We start from the raw sequence: 23809 nt of genomic DNA on the forward strand, positions 1-23809 counted from the left end.
GTATCAATAAACTAAATTGGACACAAGTTCGCACCTATATCCTGCTGATCAGCCAGGATACAGTGCAGATCAATACCTCAATATATAGATCCATTCGGTTACCCAGGTTCTATGGCCCAACACAAGGATCCGATTAATTCCCGGTCCTTAGGATCAAGTGTATACCTGACCCTAATCGTCACCATCTAGTCCATCGATGAGCAACCGGAACAATCAGTATGCTTTGATATATTCCAACCTCAGAATATATCAAGATATATGTATATATATGTATAACTATTGGAATATGAATAGAGGTTTCAACGAATTGGGAGAAATTAGGAATCGAAACGAAATATGAACAACGGAAATATAATTGTGTATTAGTTTTAGTGAATAGGAGTTATCAATGTGTAACTGCGATATAAATCTGAAAGTAATTCACTATTCTGAAATTAAAATAGGGGAAAACTTGCCTTTCACGAGATCTACTTCAAATGTATCACCTTTTGCTATCATTAGCTCGATCTACCTTGTTGTCTTCATCTCTATGAAAGAAATAGGCTTATTTAGTCACCTCACCTTTTCATTGCGTCTCAAACCGACTTCACATAACCCTTATCCTCTACCCATACGCGTATTACTAATTCGTATAATAATTAAAAACATTTAAGACTCGATTAACCACACAATTCACATAACACATAAGTCATATAGTCAATCTAGGTTTAAAATAATTTTTAGAATCGAAATCGAATCGCTATTCACTGAACTAAACAATATCTGGCTCGTTTCCTATTTTTCGGGATTTATTGGACTCGTGTCTATTCGTAATAAGGCTTATAAATAATAAATATCGATAGTCGACTCGCTTCTAAAAGAAATTAGGATATAAATCTATTTTCAATGAAAACAGATCATTTTTCTGAGTCAAATGGCTTTCGTTTCGCTCAAATCGGATAAACGGTTCAATTATTATTCAATAAATAAAAATAAATCAATTTATTATTCAATATAAATAATTATTCCTAATTATTGGACCCTAAAAATATTTTTTAATAATTATTTAGGAAAAATCAGAATTAAAAATGATTTTTCCATAATTTTTAAATTAAAATGAATTTATTATGAATTATTGAAAATAATTTGATTAACTATCAAAATAATTAATCATTTTTAAATAATTGATAAATAATAAATATTAAATAAATAAATATTAAATATTAAATATTAAATAATTCTGATTTTTAGAAAATAATACAGAATTATTTTTAATATAAATTAATTAATTAAATAATTAATTAATCAATTTATAAAATAAATAAAAACCGATTTTTTAATTAATAAAAATAAAAAGTAAAAATAATTTCCAGAAACAAGTTTCAGAAAATGGAATTAGGTTTAATTGGATCAAAACCGGGTTTCTGGAACGGGCCAACTAGGTCAATTTCCGGGTCATGAAGAACATGACCCGAAAATTCCCAGAATCCGGCGACCGGCCGGGATTTCGGTGACCCTATTTCAAGCCAAAAACGTAACAGTTTGGTTCGTTTTTAAGCTTGTTTCAGTTCTAAATCATCCTAGCAATCTAACTCCGGCCACAACATCATAGAATAACCCTGAGATCAATTTCTCCGATCAAACCGACTTCATCTCCGACGAAACATCGATTTTCTTCATTTGTACATGAAACTTTGATTTTAATAGCTCAAATCAAAACTTGTTCAACACAGAATCAAAGCCCTAACATCTAAAGAACCAAATATTCATCAAAATCAAAAACGTATAAATCAAAATTGAACACAAACCCTAATAATCGAACTTTACTATCCAAGAACCGTTTGTTCAATTAAATACCATGAATCGATCAGAAATCATCATATAAAGCTATTCATAACATCAACTCATCCTAATAACCCCAGAATAAAAAAGTCCTAATTCGGGTATAAAACCTAGAAATTAAAATTGAAAAATAACATATCAAATCTTGAAATTGATTCAAGAAATCGAAAGAACATATCAAAATGATGAATTTTGATACTCACATCGATCGATTTGATGCAGAAATCAACTCAAAATCACGGTTTGATTGTTCAACCCTGGCCCGAAAATCCTAACCCGAAATTCAGAGAATTTACTGATTTTTTCTGATTTTTAATTATTTATTAAAAATAACTAAATTTAAATTAGGCTATTTAAAGTAGGTAAAATAATACTCCTAATTAAAATTAAGGACCTAATTATACATCTTTTAAAATTAATTGGCCCCTAATTTTTATAATTTTTGAGTATTAGTTACTAATTTTTAAATATTTAATATATACAATATACATGCCAAAAATTCCCAAAAATTGTAAATAATTCAAAAATACAAAGAAATGGTATAAATGAAAGTCCTATAATTTTATAAAAATAAAATGTGATTTTTGTGGGGTTTTTAACACCCAATGAGGCCCGAAAAAGTCATTTTTCTCGAAATAAGAAAATTTATAAAATGTCTAGATGTTCAGAATAATACGATGGTACAAGCCGTTTTAAGAAAAATAAGGCCAAATATTTTATTTAAAATATCAACTATTAAAATATAGTTCGGGTCGTATAACTTTTGATATAAAGGCTTTAAATACGAAAAAAATATCCGATAAATACCTAAAAAATATCCTGACGATACTGAATACACGTAGCACATAGCAGTTAGGGTTTTATAGCTAATTACACATAAATGACATAATAAAATATATAATTTATCTTTATTACGGTATAATACAAGCGTAATTTCCCCGTCGTTACAAAACAGATATATGAACTTGTAGTGATAATATACTTAACTGTAAACACAAGCAGATTATCAAAAACTCACTTGATATATATTAAATCAAATTTTTCTTGCTACAAATCTGTGTTCTTAAAGATAAGAACTCATCTACAATTCTTGAGAGAGAATACAAGATATTTCCTAGATTTGTTTGTTACTTCTAAATAAAGGACCTGTGACATGCTTTATAGATCAACATGCATGGGTTTACAAGACTTGCACTAAAATGGACTAACAAGTTTTTTAAAGCTATTTTGTACATATCCATTTCCAGTGTTAGAAAATTTATGCAAAATCTATTAGGTCTGTGACCCTCCTTTGTCCAGTGAATGTTGGCCCTTTATTTTGTATTCTTCAAGCTATATTTTGTAGGATTTCCAATTCAGTGATAGAATTTTTTGTTGACTAATAATATTTAATCTTCAAGTTGTCCACATTCTGAATTATGAAATAGTTTATCGAGATCTCTTTTGTTCTGTAGAGATGTCACATGTATAAGTAAAATGACTTATCGATATCTTGAGTTCTCTACATATATTTTTGACTTGTCAAGGTCTCCAATTCTCTACAAATAGAATAACTTTTCGATATCTCCAGTTCTCTACATAAGCTTTTGACTTGTCGATGTCTCTAGTTCTCTACATGAAGAATGATATATCGATATCTCTAGTTCTCTACATGAAGAATTTACTTGTCGATATTTTCAGTTCTTTACAAGGACATTTTGACTTGTCAATATCTTTAGTTCTCTACATGCATATTAACTTGTCGATATCTCTTGGGACTTCTCTACAAGTCATTTTAGACTTCTCGACATACTTCTCAATATTCCTTGATCTTTGACTTGCCGATATCTGACTTAAAATATTTTTCCTAGAACAACATTATTCAGCTCCAAGCTTCTATACTTTTCTCTGAGACATGATCAGGATTGATCGTCTTTCATAGTATATTCCTTAGCTTGATGGTTGTTCATATAAAAATCCTCCAATCTAATCTACTTAACATTTTTACACACTCAAGAAATACAATTAGAGAATACAAAATTAGATTATCATTAAACTTATCCTTAGGGTTGTCAAGATGACTTAGTCTTGTTATGTACAAACATGTCTTGCACAACATAGGTAATAGAGTAACTATTGTTAGTGATCTTGATATGGTTTAATAATAATTTCATCTTCAATACCTTCCTTGTGTTAGAATCTCACATTTTCATAGGAAACATATAGATCAAGGGGTAGTGACTCTCATTCTAATGCCCTGGCTGACAGACGAATTTCAATAGATTACATTATGTTGAGAGAATACATCTAGTACCTATATTCATTTGAAAGAATACATATGGGCATACATAAGTCTTGAGGTTTGGATACACCACTACTTTGTGAGAGACAAAGTTGTAGGGCTGACATTTCCTTCCTTATGTGGTGCTTGTCGGCACTATCTACCTTATTCTCAACACAACTCCAATACTAAGTGGTAAATTTATCTGAACACCAAGTTGATATCTCAAGAAAATCAAGTGTATCAGAGTAAAATATAGTGAATATTTCAGAGCAAGGTAAGGATGTTGATTGAGAAGTGTTTGGTTCTATGACTTGGGTCAGAACCTATGGGGCTGATAGGCTCATAGTCATTTCCTAAAATGAGTGGGGGTTGATGATCATAAACTTCCAAAGTTCAATATCAAAGAATTTAGTGATTAATATCAGAGTGATTCAGGAGTTAGACTTTTGAGATCAAATAAGTTTACCTTTACTTACAACCACAAGGATTCATGAAGGATGTCTCGGATGATCATGCTTTCTAATACTTTTGACAATACTATTCATTCAAATCTCACTAGCTTAAAACAATTCATGTTAGTCCAATATGGAGATTACGCTACAGAGGGGGTGAAAACTATTCTACACTAACAAGATTGACATATAGTAATTAGAGTTTAACATTACAGAATCAAATATTATTGTCAGAGTTAAACGTTGCAATATCAATTATTTATGCCAAAAGTGTATTTAACAAGACTAAACCAATACTGATTAGACACAACAAGAATAAATCATTGAAACTATACTCCTGACATAAGAAATATTAGAATTATCTCTACTTATACTGCATATTTATTCTAGAATAAGTACTGATAATCAGAAAATTAGAGTGACCCAGGAGTCGACTGCTAGAGTGACTCAGTTCTAGTACCCAAATATCACACAGAATCATAAATTAGAGCATCAGTGATATGTGTGTGTGTTAAAATAAATATCAATATCATAAGTGTTTGTATCATAGAAAAGCATTTAGCATGAAAGCATGAAAGCATTCAAACAACTTATATATTGATTCAATAACTCTAACTTACTTACCAACTAGCATATAACATGTAAGACATGGTAATCAGTTAGCCTTAATAAGTTTACGAACATGAAAAATATAATGATAATAGATATGTAAACCTACATTCCCCTCAAAGCAACATCATGGGGGTTGTAAAGTTTACCTGCATCAAATTACATTTGTTGTGTTTAAAGAAATTGATGATATCATTATATAAACTATCAGAGTTTATTATCGGTATTTGATATCAAGATTTAATGAAGGTGACGTCAGCAGTACTTGTCTATCAGTATTTGATGATCAGCATTTGACGATCAGTATTTAGTCACATTAGTAGATATCAAAGAAGGAAAGGGATTGCAGAATTCAAGACGGTGAAGGACTTTACTAACAGAAGCAATCATACATGGATAGGTATTAGGTTTCCTTATTGTAATAGAATAGGATTTTTTATTGATTGTGTAAACGTGCACTATATAAGCACAGATTAGGTTTACACTATAGGTGTTACAAATTGATATATCTCTCAGATCACCTAGCAGCTCTCAAGGATAATTGTTCATACTTTTAGAGAGTACTTTTTAACAGTTTTATCTGATTAATATAAAAATTATTGATTATGTTAAGTGTTATCGATTTTTTTGCAAAACTGTATTCATCCCCCCTACAGTTGTATTACAGACCTAATAATTGGTATCAGAGATTTTTGTTGATATACAAACAATTTAAGATCTGAAAATCAATCTTTAATGGCAGATAAAGAACTACAACATAAACCACCACCACCACCCCAAGCCACATCACAGATTAACAATAATATGAATAGGTATGAGGCTATCAAGGTTCCAATCCTAAAGATACATGAATATCCAATCTGGAAGGTTAAGATGGCCTAGTGTTTGGAAGCTATAGATCCTGAATATCTAAGCAGGATTTATGATGGTCCTCATAGGCCAATGAAGTTGGTAGTAGTAGTTTTTGGTCAAGAATAAAAGATGGTTGATAAACCAAAGAAGGACTATATTGCATAGGATCTATCATCAGTCATGAAAGATGCAAAAGTAAGACATATCATGTATAACATTCTTGATGGTGTTATGTCCAATAGGGGAACCACAAAGGAATTTTGGGATGCTTTAGAAGTAAAGTGTCAAGGTACTACTGTTATCAAGAAAAACAGGAGGACAGTACTTACTCAGTAATATGAGCACTTTGACTCAAGAGAAAAAGAGTAATTAAATGAGATCTATGATAGATTTCAGAATTTGTTGAATGACTTATCTCTTGTCAACAAGGAGTATGACTTAAAGGACTAAAACTTGAAGTTTCGACTTGCACTACCTGAAAAGTGGGACTTTAAGGTCATATCAATAAGTGATAATTATGAACTTGAAGAAATATCTCTAGATGAGATGCATGGCATGTTGAATACTTATGAACTAGAGATGGAGTAAAGAAGCAAGAGAAAAGGATCAAAGTCTAGACCAGCTGCACTTAACATTGAAGAGAAGCCAAAGGAGAAAGCTAGGAAAAAAGGATACTCCAAAGAAAAATCTATGATTGCAAAGTCTAATACTGAGTCATCAAACTCCGATGATGATTCAAATACTAATAGTGAGTCAGATACTGATAGTGATCAAGATAACAATGAAGACATTGAATAAATGGATGCTCTATTGGTTATAAGCTTCAAGAAGATGGTCTACAAGAACTTCAGGAAAGGGAATAGGTATTCCATAAAGGGTTCCAGTTTCTCAAGCTCTGATAAGAGGAATGACAGAAGAAATACTGGTTGAAAGGAATCAAAGACTGGAAAATTTGACGAGTCAAAGGAAAGGTGCTATAATTGTGATGTAGTAGGGAACTTTGTAGTTGATTGTAGAAAGACTAGGGCTGAGAGGAAACAAGCTTTGATCATCAAGGAAAATAATTGGGATGATACATCAGAATTAGATGATGAAGTCAACTATGTCCTCATGGCAAATGCTAAAACTGAGGCTGACACTGTTGAATTAAAGGTACCTCATACCACACTTGCTTTTAATACTGATGATATATGTGAATTAAGATTATTTCCTAAATCTCTGCATGTTAGTTATAGAGATCAAACCTTGGAGAATGAAAGAATCAAGAGTGAAAACTCTGAGATAAAGAAAAGAATGATCACCTAGAAATTGAGTTACTTTCTATGCTAGAAATTCAAAAAGAAAGATATAATGCTATTTATATTAACAAAATACTGTTAGAAAAGCATGCTTATCTAGAAAGGAGTTAGCTAAAGAAAGAGAGGTTATTAAGCTTTGGACTAACTCAGGAAAAACAACTCAGGAAATTATAGAGAATGGTTGTTGAAGATCAGGATTAGGATATGCCAATAGATCTAATTCTGATAAGAAAAATGGAAAAGAAACTAAGAAGGTTAAACTAACAAATACTGATCATAAGGTAATACTAAACAAAGTTCAGCTGAAACCCATTAAGTTTAATTCTGGTGCTGATACTGTGAAGTCAATTCATGAGGTAAGATCAACCTCAGCACCTAAATCAAACTTAAATACTGAAAAGAGTGAACAAGTTCACACAAGATCAGTTAATATTGGTTTAATGACTCAGAAACAGCTTAAGCAAAAGCTGAAGGATTAACACATGAAAGACAGGGAGAAAAAGCCTGGGAAAAAATAGGAATGGTAAAGTAGGTGTTAATGTAAATGGTACTTATAAAACTATTCATAATGCACCTAAAAAGACATGCTTGAACTATAGTAGTACTAATCATCTTTCTAATTCTTGCAGGAAGAATAAAGAGATAAATATTGTTCCTCCCAAATCAGAGTTTAAGAATAGAACAATTAGATATAAACCACAAAATCCTTGTTTTCATTGTGGTAGTGTGTGGCACTCTATTTATACATGTAAAGAGTATCACATTTTATATTATGATTATTATAAACTGAGACCCTCTTTAAATAAAGCAAAAATTATTTCCACATGTGTAAATACTGATAGTAAGAATTTTAACATAAACTCTAATATGAAGTCTTCTGCTGCATGTGTTAACTAATTGATTTAAAAACACTAATTGATTTAAAAACTGATTGCAGGGTAACAGGAGAAATTCTCTATTCTTGGACAGTGGATGCTCAGGACACATGACTGGTTATAAGTCCCTGCTATCAGAGTTTAAGGAGAAGGTTGGCCCAAGTGTTTCTTATGGAGATGATAACTTAGGAAAAATCTTGGGATATGGCAAAATCAAACTTGGGAATGTCATCATTGAAAATGTAGCGCTAGTTGCAGGACTCAAGCATAATTTGATCAGTGTGAGTCAGATCTGTGACAGAGGTTACCATGTGGATTTATATGAGGAACAATGTGAAATTGTCAGTAAGTCTGATGGCAAGATTGCAATGACTGGTGTAAAACATGGTAACTTATATGAAACCAGGGTCTCTACAAAAACTAACGGATCAGAAATTTGTCTACTTAGTAGAGCATCTGTGGAAGACATCTGGAACTGGCATAAAAGACTTTCTCATCTCGATTTCAACAACATTAATGAACTTGAGAGGAAAGACCAGGTAAGAGGATTGTCCGATGCAGTATTTACTCTTGATGGCTTATGTGACTCATGCCAGAAATCCAAGCAAAGGAAAACATCTTTCAAGAGTAAAACTAAATCCTCTAATCTTGAACCATATCATCTACTTCATATTGATCTCTTTGGTCCCTCCAATGTAATGTCAATTGCCAAGAAGAGGTATGCACTTGTAATTATTGATGAATATACAATATACATATGGGTGTATTTTATGCACACAAAGGATGAATCTCCATCCATTCTTCTTGATCATGTGAGAGAACTGGGAAAAGGATCAACATATGAAGGGAAGATCATCAGAAGTGATAATGGAACTGAATTCAAAAATAGTACTATGGAAGAGTTTTGCAAATACAATGGGATAAAACAAGAATTTTCTGCCCCTGGAAATCCATAACAAAATGGAGTTGTTAAAAGAAAGAATAGAACTCTCATAGAAGCTGCAAGAACCATGCTAGAGGAAGCAAGATTGCCTACCTACTTCTGGGATGAGGCTGTGCAAACTGCTTGCTTCACATAAAATGCAACATTGATCAACAAGCATAGAAAAACACCATTCGAGATGGTGAAGGGAAAGAAGCCAAATTTGAAGTACTTTCACATTTTTTGCTGCAAGTGTTTTTTTCCCAAAACTCATCCGGAACAGCTTACTAAATTTGATCTAAATGCTGATAAAAGCATTTTTGTTGGCTATCCATCATCGATAAAAGCTTTCAGAGTGTACAATCTGAGAACAAAAACAGTCATGGAATTTATACATGTATCTTTTGATGACAAGTAAATCCCTGGTCTAGAAGATGCAAATGACCATGATGAATTAAGATTTGAAAATGAAGTACCATATGTTGAATAGTTAAATCGTGATATAGTGACAAATCCTGATCCAGTAAATCCTGATATCACTCTAAACTTTGATGATTTACATGTCGGTGGAAGTTTTGCAAATACTGAGGCACATATTGAGGGGGAGCAACATTATTCACATCAAGATTCTTCTATAAGTGATACAACTCAAGGAACATCAGTAAATAATTCATCAAACTATGATTCCTCAAATACTGATAGCACTGGAAATATTGATTTAGGGGGAGCATCAGGAAATGATAGTGGTACAAGTCAAACAGATACAAGAGAGTTAATGGATCAAAGGGGAAGTTCTGCTTCAAGAAGTCAACTCCCATCTGCAAGAAAATGGTCTAAGTCACATACACCTGACTTAATCATTGGAAATCCTGATAGTGGTGTAAGAACCAGAAAAGCCACTCAAAATGAATGTAATTACCTTTCTTTTTTATCTCAAACTGAACCAAAGAAAGTGGAAGAAGCTCTTCAAGATGCTGACTGGGTTACAGCAATACAATAGGAGCTTAATGAGTTTGAAAGGAACAAAGTCCGGACTCTTGTTCCAAGACCAAAGAACAGATCAGTTGTCTGGACTTTTGCTCCAGATGCAAGGCTTGAGGCAATCAGAATTTTCCTATCCTATGCTACTCGCTTGAAGTTTAAATTGTTCCAAATGGATGTGAAGAGTGCATTTCTGAATGGTGAACTTAATGAGGAAGTTTATGTTGAACAACCTCCAGGGTTCATTGATCCAAAAAATCCTGATCATGTCTATAAACTGGATAATGCACTATATGGACTTAAATAAGCTCCAAGAGCCTGGTATGAAGCACTTGCTCTATTTCTATTAGAAATGGTTTCACAAGAGGTACAATTGACAATATTTTATAAATACCATGGTAAGGACTTGTTATTAGTACATATATATGTTGATGATATCACTTTTGGTTCTACTAATGATAAACTCTGTGGGAGGTTTGTAAAGCTAATACAGTCAATATATTAAATAAGTATGATGGGAGAATTGAGTTATTTTCTAGGTTTACAAGTAAAACAGACTGATGAAGGGATCTTCATAAATAAATCCAAATACACCATAAATTTGCTCAAAAGATTTGGAATGCAAGATAGTTCAACTGCAACCATTCTAATGGCCACTGCAACCAAGTTAGATTTAAATATCGGTTCATCATTAGATATAACTAGAGGTATAACTGGCTCACTCTTATATTTGACTACCAGTAGACCTAATATCATGTATGCTACCTGTCTTTATGCAAGGTTCCAAGCTGATCCAAGGGAACTACATATATTAGCCGTAAAAAGAATTTTTAAATATCTCAAAGGCACCATAAAACTTGGATTATGGTATCCCAGAGATTCAGACTTTAAGCTAATTGGGTATTCAGATGCTGATTTTGCAGGATGTAAAATAGATAGGAAAAACACTTTTAGAAGATGCCAATTTCTTGGTGGCAGGTTGGTTTCTTGGTTTAGCAAGAAACAAAAGTCAATTTGCACATCAACTTCAGAAGCTGAATATATTGTTGCAGGAAGTTGTTGTGCTCAAATTCTATGATGAAGAATTGGTTATTAGATTATGGGTTAGAGTATTTTTCAATTCCTAGATATTATGATAATCAAAGTGCTATTGTAATGACAGGAAATCCCGTACAACATTCAATGACTAAACACATCAGTATTAGGTACCATTTCATAAGAAAGCATGTGATGGAAGGTACAGTGGAATTGATCTTTGTTCTAACAGATCAGCAATTAGCAGATATATTCACCAAGCCTCCCTGTGAAGCTACCTTTACAAGATTGGTGAATGAATTGAGAATGATATCAGGAAATTTCACAAGCTCTGATAATTTGGAATAACTAATGATAATTAGAGTGCGGTGTCTTTTTATTATGTATCAGTACTTGTTAAATAATGATTATAGTTGATAGGGATAAATAAGTCCTGATTTTATAATTAATGGGCTGATAGGCCCAATAAGAAGATGTATGAAATTCAGACCAGAAAGGTTAAGCCTGATGGACCAGATCAGGTCTGATGGAATAAAAGAGGCCCAAAAGCCCTGATTATTAATTAATTTCGTAATTAATTAATAAGGGAAAAATCAGCTATTGAGAAGAGTCCTGATAAGGATATAAATCCTTATAGATTATCCTCAAGGGGACCTAAAAGGATAAGGAATCAGTTTCCTACTATCTAGGACTCCAAAGTCCATTCTAATTATGAGACTTGCCCACCAAGTCTCCTATACCAAGTCCAATTCAAGGACCACCAACATCTATATAAGGGGCCTCACCCCACAAATCAGAACTACATTTTTTGGCTTGATTCTCTAATTCACAGAGATACGTAGGCATCTCGTAAAGGCAGATTGAGTCACGAAACACGAGAGCAGCCATTAAAGGCCTTGAGCTCCCGAATCTTAGTATTAAATACAGCAAGTAATAACCTTGGTTTTTTATCCATAATATTTGGCGCCGTCTGTGGGAAAACACAATAACAACCATGGCGAGAACACGGAGAACAATTGGAGCTCTAGAGGAAGGAACACCATTAGAGGCAACCCAGGTGATTTCATCAACCGTGGAGGTTCCTCCCCATTCAACTTATGCATCTACTCAGGGGGAAGCCCAGACTGGGGCAACTCATCCTCAGCCACAAGGGACAACTCCCCCGACTATTCAAGGTACGAATCCTCAAGTTCAACAAATACATATACCTGTGAATTCTCGACCCGTCGGGTATGAATATTCAACTATTGTTACTACTAACCCCCTTATGGGATGCCCCTTCATCCTGAGGTTGGAGGAAGCCGATATGCTGGGCGAAGCGAAGCACGAGGGCGGTCGCCCCCCTATATACGAGGTTTGGATCCTATCCCTGAGGATCGGGAATTTTCTGGTCCATACACTGAGAGAGACTCCGAATCTTCGGATGATGAAGTGGCCCCGAGAAGGAGGCGTCCTGGAAAAGAGCCAATGGCCGATGGAAGGCAACGCCCCCAAAGCACCCCAGGGGCGAATCCCCAAGAAGTGCAGGAAAAGATCAGGGCTCATGAGGCTGAAATCCAAAGGCTGAGGCGTGACTTGGAGGCTCACCAAGCCACCAGAACCCACATACCTCCTAGGGGGAGAAATCCTCCTCCTATCATAGACCTGGATGGTCCGGTAAGAAGAAGGGCTGCTGTCCCAAGAACTGATCCAAGCAATCTCCTTCCCCTTGGAGATCCTGATGATCCAACTCCACCCTTCACAGAAGAGATAATGAATGCCCATATCTCAAGGAAATTCAAGATGCCCACTATCAAAGCCTATGATGGCACGGGAGACCCCGCTAATCATGTTAGGACATTCTCTAATGCACTGCTGCTGCAACCCGTGAACGATGCTATAAAATGTCGGGCCTTTCCTCAAACCCTGTCGGGTATGGCTCAAAGATGGTACAGTCGCCTACCCCCAAATTCTATTGGATCATTCAGAGAATTAAGTCAGGCTTTTATTAAGCAATTCATCAGTGGAAGAGTCCATGAGAAAAGTTCAGCATCTCTTATGAGTCTTGTGCAGGGAGCTAAGGAATCCTTAAGAGATTACCTGAATCGTTTTACAAAGGAGGCTTTAAAAGTCCCAAACCTTGATGATAAGGTAGCCATGATAGCACTGCAACAAGGAACTAGGGATGAGTTTTTCAAGATGTCTTTGGCCAAACGACCCCCTGAGAGCATGTTGCAGCTCCAAGAGAGGGCGGGGAAGTATATCAAGGTTGAAGAAAGTATGAGGAAGACCGTAGTAAGTAATGAGCCCACTGGAGGCAAGAAACGAAAAACTGATTTGGAGTATATCGCTAAGGACAAATATCCTAGAACCGAACAAAACCCTGATTCAACCCCCAAGAAGGGAGGACCTGGGCAAAAGTTCACTGAATACGCTAAGTTGAATGCTCCCAGAAGTCAGATTTTGATGGAGATTGAGAAAGACAGAGATATTCGCTGGCCTAAGCCCTTGAAGGCTGATCCCGCCAAGCTAGATAAGGGCAAGTATTGCAGGTTTCACAAAGATGTTGGCCATGACACCGATGAGTGTAGGCAATTGAAAGATGAAATTGAGTTTTTGATTCGAAAAGGAAGATTGAACAAGTATACTGGAGATGGAGGGGACAGAAATAATAATGGAAGGAAGAACTTTGAAGATCATAGGAGGGACCAAGACGATCAGGGGCGAAACCCCCAGCCTAGAGGACCAGTTATAAACACCATTTATGGAGGGCCGAGACCTCGAGGGCCTGTGATAAACACGATCTTTGGAGGTCCAACTGCTGCTGGATTGTCCAAAAATTCCAGAAAGGCATATACTAGAGAGGTTATGCATATTGTTGGAGAAGCCCCGAAGAGGGCCAGGACAGAAGTAACATTGGCTTTTGATGATTCCGACCTAGAGGGTGTGAAGTTTCCCCATGACGACCCGCTGGTCATAACACCAATAATAGGAAATAGCCCGGTTAAGAGGGTCCTTGTGGATAATGGTGCTTCTGTGGATATCTTGCTCCACGACACCTTTCTAAGGATGGGGTATAACGACTCCCAGTTAACACCAACCGACATGCCGATATATGGATTTGCTGGAGTAGAATGTCCTGTGGAAGGGATAATCAAGTTGCCAACCACCATAGGTACAGAGCCAAGGCAAGCAACGCAGATGCTGGATTTCGTAGTGGTAAAGGCTAGTTCAACTTATAATGCTATCATGGGGAGAACAGGGATACATGCCTTCAAGGCAGTCCCCTCTTCCTACCATTCAGTCATGAAGTTTCCCACCCGAAACGGGATTGGAGAAGAGAGAGGAGATCAAAAAATGGCTAGAAGCTGTTATGTGGCCTCTTTGAGGGCAGATGGAGTCGGGGGCAGGTTCTTCCTATTGAAGATATGGATGTTCGAGAAAATTATGAGAATAGAGGAAGGCCAGCAGAAGAATTGGTCTCGGTTCCTTTATACCCCGAGAATCCTGAGAGGACGACTTTCATTGGAGCCACATTAGAGGAGCCCCTTAAAGGGAAGTTAGTGAAATTTTTGCAAGAAAATAGTGATGTGTTTGCATGGTCAGCAGCTGATATGCCAGGCATAGACCCGGAGTTAATTACTCACAAGCTAAACGTAGATCCAAGCCGGAAGACAGTGAAACAAAAGAAAAGAAATTTTGCCCCGGAAAGATAAGAGGCTATAAAGCAGGAAGTGGAAAAGCTCTTAGAGGCTGGATTCATTGAGGAGATTCAATTTCCGGAGTGGTTAGCAAACCCTGTAATGGTGAAGAAGGCTAATGGAAAGTGGAGGATGTGTATAGACTTCACCGATCTGAATGATGCATGCCCCAAATACTGTTTTCCACTGCCTAGAATTGATACTTTGATTGATGCCACCGCTGGACATGAGATGCTGAGTTTCATAGATGGGTTTAGCGGATACAACCAGATCAAAATGCATAAGAATGACATTCCAAAGGTATCATTTATCACTGACTTTGGTGTTTATTGTTATCTTGTTATGGCGTTTGGTCTCAAGAATGCAGGAGCCACCTATCAGAGGTTGGTGAATAAAATTTTTAAGGATCTTATTGGGAAGACTATGGAAGTCTATGTTGATGACATGCTAGTCAAGAGTCTAGTAAAGACTGATCATATAACCCATTTGAGGGAAGCTTTTGAGGTCCTGAGGTACCACAAGATGATGTTGAATCCTACGAAGTGTGCTTTCGGAGTAGGATCTGGAAAATTCTTGGGATTGATGGTCTCAAAGAGGGGAATTGAGGCTAACCCCGATAAAATAAAGGCAATCCTGGACATGGAACCCCCAAAAACTGTCAAGGATGTTCAGAAACTCACAGGAAGGGTTGCTGCGCTAGGACGATTCATCTCCAAGTCAGGAGACAAGTGCTTGTCATTCTTCAAGTCATTAAAGAACATTAAAGACTTTGTATGGAGTGAGGAAAATCAGAAGGCATTTGAAGAGTTAAAGAAGTATATGGGCCAGGCCCCGTTGTTGGCCAAGCCAGTTCTGAGTGAAGTTTTATTCTTGTACTTGGCTGTTTCAGAAAGCGCCTTGAGCGCGGTGTTGGTTAAGGAGGAACTGAAAGTCCAGAAACCCGTATACTATGTCAGCAAAATTTTGCATGGTGCTGAGTTGAATTATTCAGCCATTGAGAAATTCGCTTTAGCCTTGGTAATGGCTTCAAGAAAGCTGCGTCCTTATTTTCAAGCTCACCAAATTGAAGTGCTAACAAATCAGCCACTGAGAAATATCATTCACAGTCCCAAGGCAAGTGGGAGACTGGTTAAGTGGGCAATAGAGTTGGGGGAGTTCGATCTCAAGTATAAGCCACGTACGGCCATAAAAGCCCAGGCACTAGCTGACTTCGTGGTGGAATGTACCATACCCAACCAAGAAGTCGGGGGGCAGGAAGATACCATACCTCAAGACAAGAGAGTCGATAATGGGGACAGGGAGAAGAATGACAAGGAGAAAGAATATTGGGTTCTCTATTTTGATGGAGCATCAAAAACAAATTCCAGTAGAGCAGGGTTGGTTTTGCAAAGCCCTGATGGGTTCTTAATTGAGTATGCTATGAAGTTAGATTTTCCAACCACAAACAATGAGGCAGAGTATGAAGCCCTGATAGCTGGCCTTGGTCTAGCTGGGACACTTAGAGTCAAAAACTTAAAGGTCCGTGGAGACTCGAAGCTGATCATATCCCAGGTAAAGGGAGAATTTGAGGCAAGGGATGATACGATGGCTAAGTATGTCCGCCTAGTAAGGGCTGTGATGACCCAATTTAATGAATGCCATGTTGAACACATTCCGAGGGAAGAAAATGTTAAGGCAGATGCGCTATCAAAGTTCGCTTCGTCTGAGATTGAAGAAAGTTCAGGAAGTGTGTACTTCCGTGTTTTGAAGACACGGAGCATAGATGTTAAGCTAGTGGCTCCCATAGGCTTGGGGACGTCATGGATTGATCCCATCAAGGCTCACATTCAGACCGGTTGGTTGCCAAGTGATGCAACTGAAGCACGGAAGTTAACTGTTCGGGCACTAAGATACTCTTTGATAGATGGGATTCTTTACAAAAGATCTTTCGTGGTTCCCTACTTGAGGTGTCTCAGGCCCGATGAGGCACGCTTGGCTCTTGAAGAAGTGCATGAAGGTATTTGTGGACAACACTTGGGGGGCAGGGCCTTGGCTCATAAGATAACTCGTTTAGGCTTCTATTGGCCAGAAATGATGGCTGATGCCAAAGAATATGTAAAGAAGTGTGACCGCTGTCAGAAGCATGCACCAATTGTTAGACAACCCCCTGAGATGCTGACCTCTATCAACTCGCCTATTCCCTTTGCCATGTGGGGGATGGATATTCTAGGGCATTTTCCTATGGCCATGGCACAAAGGAAATTTCTGATTGTAGCCATTGATTATTTCACCAAGTGGATCGAAGCCAAACCCTTGGCCAAAATCACTACTAAGCAGGTTGCACAATTCCTGTGGGAAAACATTATGTGCCGATATGGAATTCCCCGTATCCTTGTCACTGACAATGGAACACAATTCAACAATGAGGAATTCAAGAAGTATTGTGAAGAAAATGAAATTGAGTTACGATTCACCTCTGTGGCTCACCCGCAAGCCAATGGACAAGCAGAGGTAGCAAATCGGATAATCCTGGATGGACTAAAGAAGAGGATCGAGAAGTCAAGAAATAATTGGGTAGATGAGATACTTCCAATATTATGGGCCTACAGGACTACTTGTAGAGTCACGACAGATGCAACTCCTTTCATGTTGGCATATGGGGCGGAAGCAGTAGTTCCCGTGGAGATATCACATTCCTCTCCAAGGATTCAGGCTTTCGATGAGAAAGAAAATGAGGAAGGGCAGAGATTAGCCCTGGATTTAATTGATGAAGTGCGAGATAAAGCACATGCAAAGATAGTAGAATATCAGAAAAAAGCTTCATTCTACTACAACCTAAGGGTTAAAGAAAGGTTTTTTAAACAAGGCGATCTAATCTTGAGGAAGATAGAAGCATCTGGTGTAGGACAAAAAGGGAAGCTTGCCCCGAATTGGGAAGGGCCGTACAGAGTCAAGAGTGTTCAAGGTAGAGGAACCTACAAGCTAGAGACTATGCATGGTTTTGAAGTCCCGAGAACTTGGCATGCACAAAACCTGAAGGTTTACTATGTGTAGGGAAGCCGGATACGATTCTCACTCGTCAGGATGGCGAGTAGGTTGAAAAGCACCTTGAAGCTTTGCTTGCTTGGGATTTATATGTTTTAGTTTTATTACGAAGTTTATTAAGACTTGTGTAAGGGACGAATTCCAGACAATTTTATGAAATTCATGAGTTCTTCAAAGTATGTTTGTGGCCTAACAAATAAAAATCAAATGCATGGATGCAAGCATAAAAGGTGATAAATGAAATAGATCTGATAGATGTTACAAAAGTTTGATAAATAAAGTCTCGAAAATAAAAAAAACAAGCCACGCAGGGCTGAAAAAGCTCTAAGGAGCTGAAGTACCCTCGGCATCCATATCATCGTCCTCTCCACTCTCGCTGGATGTCTCTGTCGTCTCGGAGGAGGAGGAAGAGCTGTCGTCCTCAGCAGGTCTGGAAGAAGACTCGGGAGGAGGAAGGAGTGGATCCTGAGGAACATGGTCCGAGACAACTACTCGGGTACGAAACCTCTGTAGCAAAGCCTCATCATCAGGGCAGATATAGTCCGCCGGGTTAATATCAGGACAAGCCTCGTTCACGGTCCCAAGGGCCGTGTCCCAACCAGTCCTAAAAAACCCAGGAAAGACTGAATCATCCCTAATCCTCATGGATTGGGCAAACTCCTCCGAGTCCAGATAGTTGTCTATAGCTTTATCCTTCTCCGCCCGAAGTACCACCAGCTCGGCGTTAGACTCTCCGAGTTCTTCCTCCTTGCGCTTGAGCTTCTTCTCCAGGGTAGCGTACTTCTTCTGTTGCCTCCTGAGGGCATTATCGGCCTTATCAGAAGCCCGCTTCCATGATTCGGCTTGCCTCACAGCGCCTTGAAAATAGGCGTTAGACTGAAACAAAGCAATTAACAAAGTATAAGGCAAGAAAATGCTACAAGAACGAAAAATAAGTTCAAAAAAGAGAAGGCATACCGAAGCCAGAGACTGAGCTCCCATGAGCTTGATCCTCTCAAGATCAGGGGTGGCCACCACATCAGTAAAATCCTTGGGGGTCACGCTATGGTAAGACCAATCCCAAGCATGTTTCGTGGAACCAACTACGGTGTCCCCTCGGCGGAATCCCCAGAGAGGCTGAAAGGCGCCTGTGGCAGCAGCAGTAGGGGCAGCAGCAGTGATAGGAGTACCATGGCCTCCAGCTCCTTCAGTTGAGGCCTCCCCTATAGGCTCTTTGTGCTTCTTCAAAAAGATAGGCTCCGTGGCCTTTCCCCGGGTGTCTAGGCCTGCGAGCCGAGCTTTCTTCATCCTAGCTGTTTCCTCAACCAAAGGAACATTGTCCTCGTTAATCTCCTTAGCAGCTGAAACAAAGCAAAGGACAAAATAAGTGAAGTTAATAATGCATGAAATGAAGTAAAATTGAGAAGGGAAGAAAAATACCCTGTTGAGAAACAGAGGATAGTCCCACATGAATCAGGGAAAACTCCTCTAAGAGAGTCCAGCTGGTGGTCGAGCCATCATCCTGAGTAAGCCCATTATAAATAATAGTTTCTTCAGGAGTTAAGTGAATGGATTTGAGGCTACCATCACTGACCTTCCCAAAAGAAGATCGAAAAAGTGTGCCCCAGTCACCATTCTCCCAACGTAACCCGACGAAACTATTCCTCCAATTTTGATTGTTATCAGGAATAGAGGCGCTGTTAAAGATATGTTTGCTTTTGGGCCTTTGCTTGACATAGACCCAGCCGCAAATATTGGAAGAACTATTGTAACACTGAAAGACTTTCCTAAAAACAGCTACGGAAAGAGGAAAGCCCTCCCTAAGACAGCAGACCATAAAACATAGAATGTTCCTCCAGGCGTTTGGAGGAAGCTGACACGGGTTGATTTGTAAATCAGCCAAAAGATGAGGAATAAAGGGGTGAAAAGGAAACCTAAGCCCAGCATTAAGGGCATCTGTGTAAATGAAAAGAGTATCGGGTCTCCAGTGGCAAGTACGATCACCACCAGAGACTGGAACTAATCTAAGAGGAGGAAGGACGTTATAACGAGCATTTAGTTTATTGAAGTCTATGTTGTGCCAAGTATTACAATGATTAAAAGAGTCGAGATGTGCAGTGGAGGGATATTCATCCCCCCTAGTGTTAATCATATCGATTAAAGACATATACGAAGAACGAATATCGATATCCTTACCTCGTTTTGAAGCCGAGGCTATCTTTGCCGCCCTCTCAGAATTCTTGTCAGCCATTAGTAAGCTAGAAAAAGCCTGAAGGAGAGGTTGGAAAACTAAGGGAGGGGATTTGAGAGAGGAAAGGTTAGAAAATTGGAGGAAGGATGAGGAGAAGTTGTAGAATGAGTAGAGAGGTGAAATGAGAGGTGTGGAGAAATCAAACTCTCACCCCACCTTTATATAGCCAAGGAAGGGGGATAATGGGCCTTAAAAAGCCCATTTGGGCCCAAAACTTAGAAGGTTCTGGAATTATCCAGGAAATTCCTGGAAAATTCAAGAGAATTCTAGCAAAAATCAGAAGAAAACTTGATTTTTTGAAGAATCTGGAAGGATCCAGAAACACCCCAGAAGAATTTGGAGCCTATAAATAAGAGCCCAGTAAGAGGTTTGACCCGAAGAGAGCCCAGTGAAAGGTTTGACCCAAAATAAAAGCCCAGTTCAGGAAAAATAATGAAATTAAATATTATTGGGCCTAAAAAAAATATCAAGCCCAGATAAGGGCCCAAATATTCAAATCAAAGCCCTGCACCAGGGTCCAAAATCTGGAAGAAAATATATGTGAGTATTATCTTCAAAAAACCAGGAAAAACTAGGGGCCCAATTAACAAGGCCTGTGGAAAAGATGCCCAATAAGAAACAAGCCCAGAAAAGGGCCCAGATAATTGAAGTTGGAGGCCCAGGGATAAGGCCCACTATATTTAAGAAAGGGGTTATATCAGGCCCATGAGCCAAAGCCCTGTTGAAAAAATAAGCCCAAAGATCAGCCCAACAAATTCAGCCCAGGGTTAAGGGCCCAAATCCAAGTGTATGCAAATAAATAAATAAATAATATATATATAAATATGTATATATTCCTGACCTGTTCGACCAGAAAACACGAAGAAATCCTGGTCGAATGGCCTGAGGTCGAAACCCTGTCGATCAGGGGTAAAAAACGGCCTTAATTCGACCAGGACCAGGACTAATTCGACCAGAAATAATGAAGAATTCCTGATCGAAATCCTCGAGCCCGAATTGGCGTCGACCTGGGCAACCAAAAGGGGGTTAATTCGGTCAAAAATGGAGATCCTGACCGAAAATTCTGATCGAAATTGAATCCTGACCGAAAGAAGAAAATCCTGGTCGAAATAGAATCCTGACCGAAGGGAGGAAATTCTGGCCGAAATTCGACCAGGATTCCTGATCGAAAGCATCCTGCCCGAAACCCTGTCGACCAGGGCAATCTGAAGGTTAATTCGACCAGGATCCTGGTCGAATGGATTCCTGGTCGAAATTTTTATATAAAAAAAAAAATCTGAAAAATTACAGAAATTAGGGAAAAAATCCAGAAAATAAGGAAATTCCTTAAATAATTTCTGAAAAATGTTAATATTTTCAGAAATAAGGAATAAATCCAGAAAATTAAAGGATAAATCCCAGAAATTTAGGGAAAAAATCCAGAAATTAAGGATAAATCCCAGAAATTAAGGGAAAAATCCAGAAATTAAGGATAAATCCCAGAAATTAAGGGAAAAATCCAGAAATTTAGGGAAAAAATCCAGAAATTAAGGGAAAATCCCAGAAAATTAGGGAAAATCCCAGAAAATTAGGGAGAAATTCCTGGAAATTAAGATAATTTCTGAACAAAAGGAAGATTCATTGTAAATGTGTAGGTCGCTCCACACTTTACGCAAAGACGAAACCCTGAAAGGGAACGAATAGATTTAACTTCTGCGAAACCTAATCAATGTTTCCCAAAAGTTGGGGGGCAAATGATAGGGATAAATAAGTCCTGATTTTATAATTAATGGGCTGATAGGCCCAATAAGAAGATGTATGAAATTCAGACCAGAAAGGTTAAGCCTGATGGACCAGATCAGGTCTGATGAAATAAAAGAGGCCCAAAAGCCCTGATTATTAATTAATTTCATAATTAATTAATAAGGGAAAAATCAGCTATTGAGAAGAGTCCTGATAAGGATATAAATCCTTATAGATTATCCTCAAGGGGACCTAAAAGGATAAGGAATCAGTTTCCTACTATCTAGGACTCCAAAGTCCATTCTAATTATGAGACTTGCCCACCAAGTCTCCTATACCAAGTCCAATTCAAGGACCACCAACATCTATATAAGGGGCCTCACCCCACAAATCAGAACTACATTTTTTGGCTTGATTCTCTAATTCACAGAGATACGTAGGCATCTCGTAAAGGCAGATTGAGTCACGAAACACGAGAGCAGCCATTAAAGGCCTTGAGCTCCCGAATCTTAGTATTAAATACAGCAAGTAATAACCTTGGTTTTTTATCCATAACAATAGTGTAAAGCTCTAATGCCATAAAAGCATGTAATTAGCTTCTATTAATCCCTGTCAGTAGCTGCATATTGAACTCTGATTATATGTATAAGCTATGATATTGGTCAAACTTGTGTTGACTGATAAATCCTGATAGTTGTTGATTATATACTGATATTGGTCAAACTCTGATTGACCATTATATTCTGATGATAATTTTTGAATTTATTCAAATTTTATTTTTATTCAGTATTTTAATTATAGTGGTGAAGTAATATGCAAGTGGGTAATTATGCATGATTATAGACGTTTACTGATGGTGTGAGGTTTTGTTAAAATGTTTGAGTATAGACAAAACATTATTCTGGGAAACTGTGTGTGCAGTAACTACCTTTATTACATGTTTACATGATTGTTTTTACAGTCAATAGCAGGCTGCCACGTTCCCCACTAAAGTTAAATGTTTCTGAGTTAGTGGAGTGTCCTGTAGTTTGTAACTAGTCTTGATAGCAACAACCTTTTGTTAAGCAAAATCAATTTTTGATTTCAAATTAACATTTTATCTAACCTTTATTATCTTCTTCTCTGCTAATTCACTCTCTCTCTCACCCGTAAACTCTGAAACCCTAATTTCTTCTTGAAACGTTTTCTTGCAAATTCACTATGACTTCACCAACTGCTTCTAAACCTTTTACTTATGGTGGTGCCAATTTTGAAACTAATAATTACTCGGACATACTGGACAACAACAGTGTCAATATTGGCTTTCATATTTTTCAGGACTTTTTAAGATCCAGTGAGATTGGGTTTGCTCTCACAGCTCCACCCACAATCTCAGGTGACCAGGTACTAGCTATCTGGAAGACTGGTGTTTATGATGATGGAGGTACCAATGGAACTCCAAATCTTGTGTTTTAATTTGACAACAAGACAAGGATTGTAACTCCTCAAATTGTAAGGGATGCATTATAGTTTCCTGGTCATGACTGTAGGATTTTATACATCACAGAAGCATGGTAAAACATTTTTCTTGATATAAAATCCATATAATCACATATAAATCGTGAATAAAATGAGGGTTCGATTACTAACCTTTAATAGCGATCCAAGAACGATGAATGGAGATCCCTAGCAGCTGCTCCTCAAGTGTGAAGCACTCCACCGTTATCCACCAAGAGATCAAAACAATGGAGGGAGGAAGAGGTTGAGAGAATTAGTTGCCTCCCTCTTTTTCTACTTTAGAATTAGGGTTTTTATTTTTGGGTTGAGGCAAATAGGATTTATAATAGTATATTTATAGGCAAAATTTTCAGCTGAAAATTTTTCATAAAATATTATTATTATTAACCCTTTAATTGATTATCCTTATTAACCAATTAAATAATAAGTAAAACACCTTTTAATCATTAATCCCTTTTCTAAACACTTTAGAAAAATAATTCTCTCACTTGATTTAATTTCCAAAATTAAATTCTTAATTAATAATATTAAGAACTTTTCTTAATTAA

The 23809-nt window shown here is 37.4% G+C and overlaps 1 protein-coding gene across 1 annotated transcript; it reads right to left on the bottom strand.

Annotated features, from left to right (window-relative positions):
* Positions 1–18103: 18103 nt before the first annotated feature.
* LOC141682698 (uncharacterized) lies at positions 18104–19448 on the bottom strand. Its single transcript, XM_074487398.1, has 3 exons — positions 19232–19448; positions 18770–19152; positions 18104–18688 (listed from the first exon to the last, which is right to left on the bottom strand). Exons 2-3 carry the CDS (start codon positions 19097–19099, stop codon positions 18137–18139), a joined length of 882 nt encoding a protein of 293 aa, XP_074343499.1. The 5' UTR covers positions 19100–19152; positions 19232–19448; the 3' UTR covers positions 18104–18136.
* Positions 19449–23809: the final 4361 nt, after the last annotated feature.

Source organism: Apium graveolens, chromosome 9 (assembly GCF_009905375.1).
Source record: "Apium graveolens cultivar Ventura chromosome 9, ASM990537v1, whole genome shotgun sequence".
Lineage (NCBI taxonomy): Eukaryota > Viridiplantae > Streptophyta > Magnoliopsida > Apiales > Apiaceae > Apium > Apium graveolens.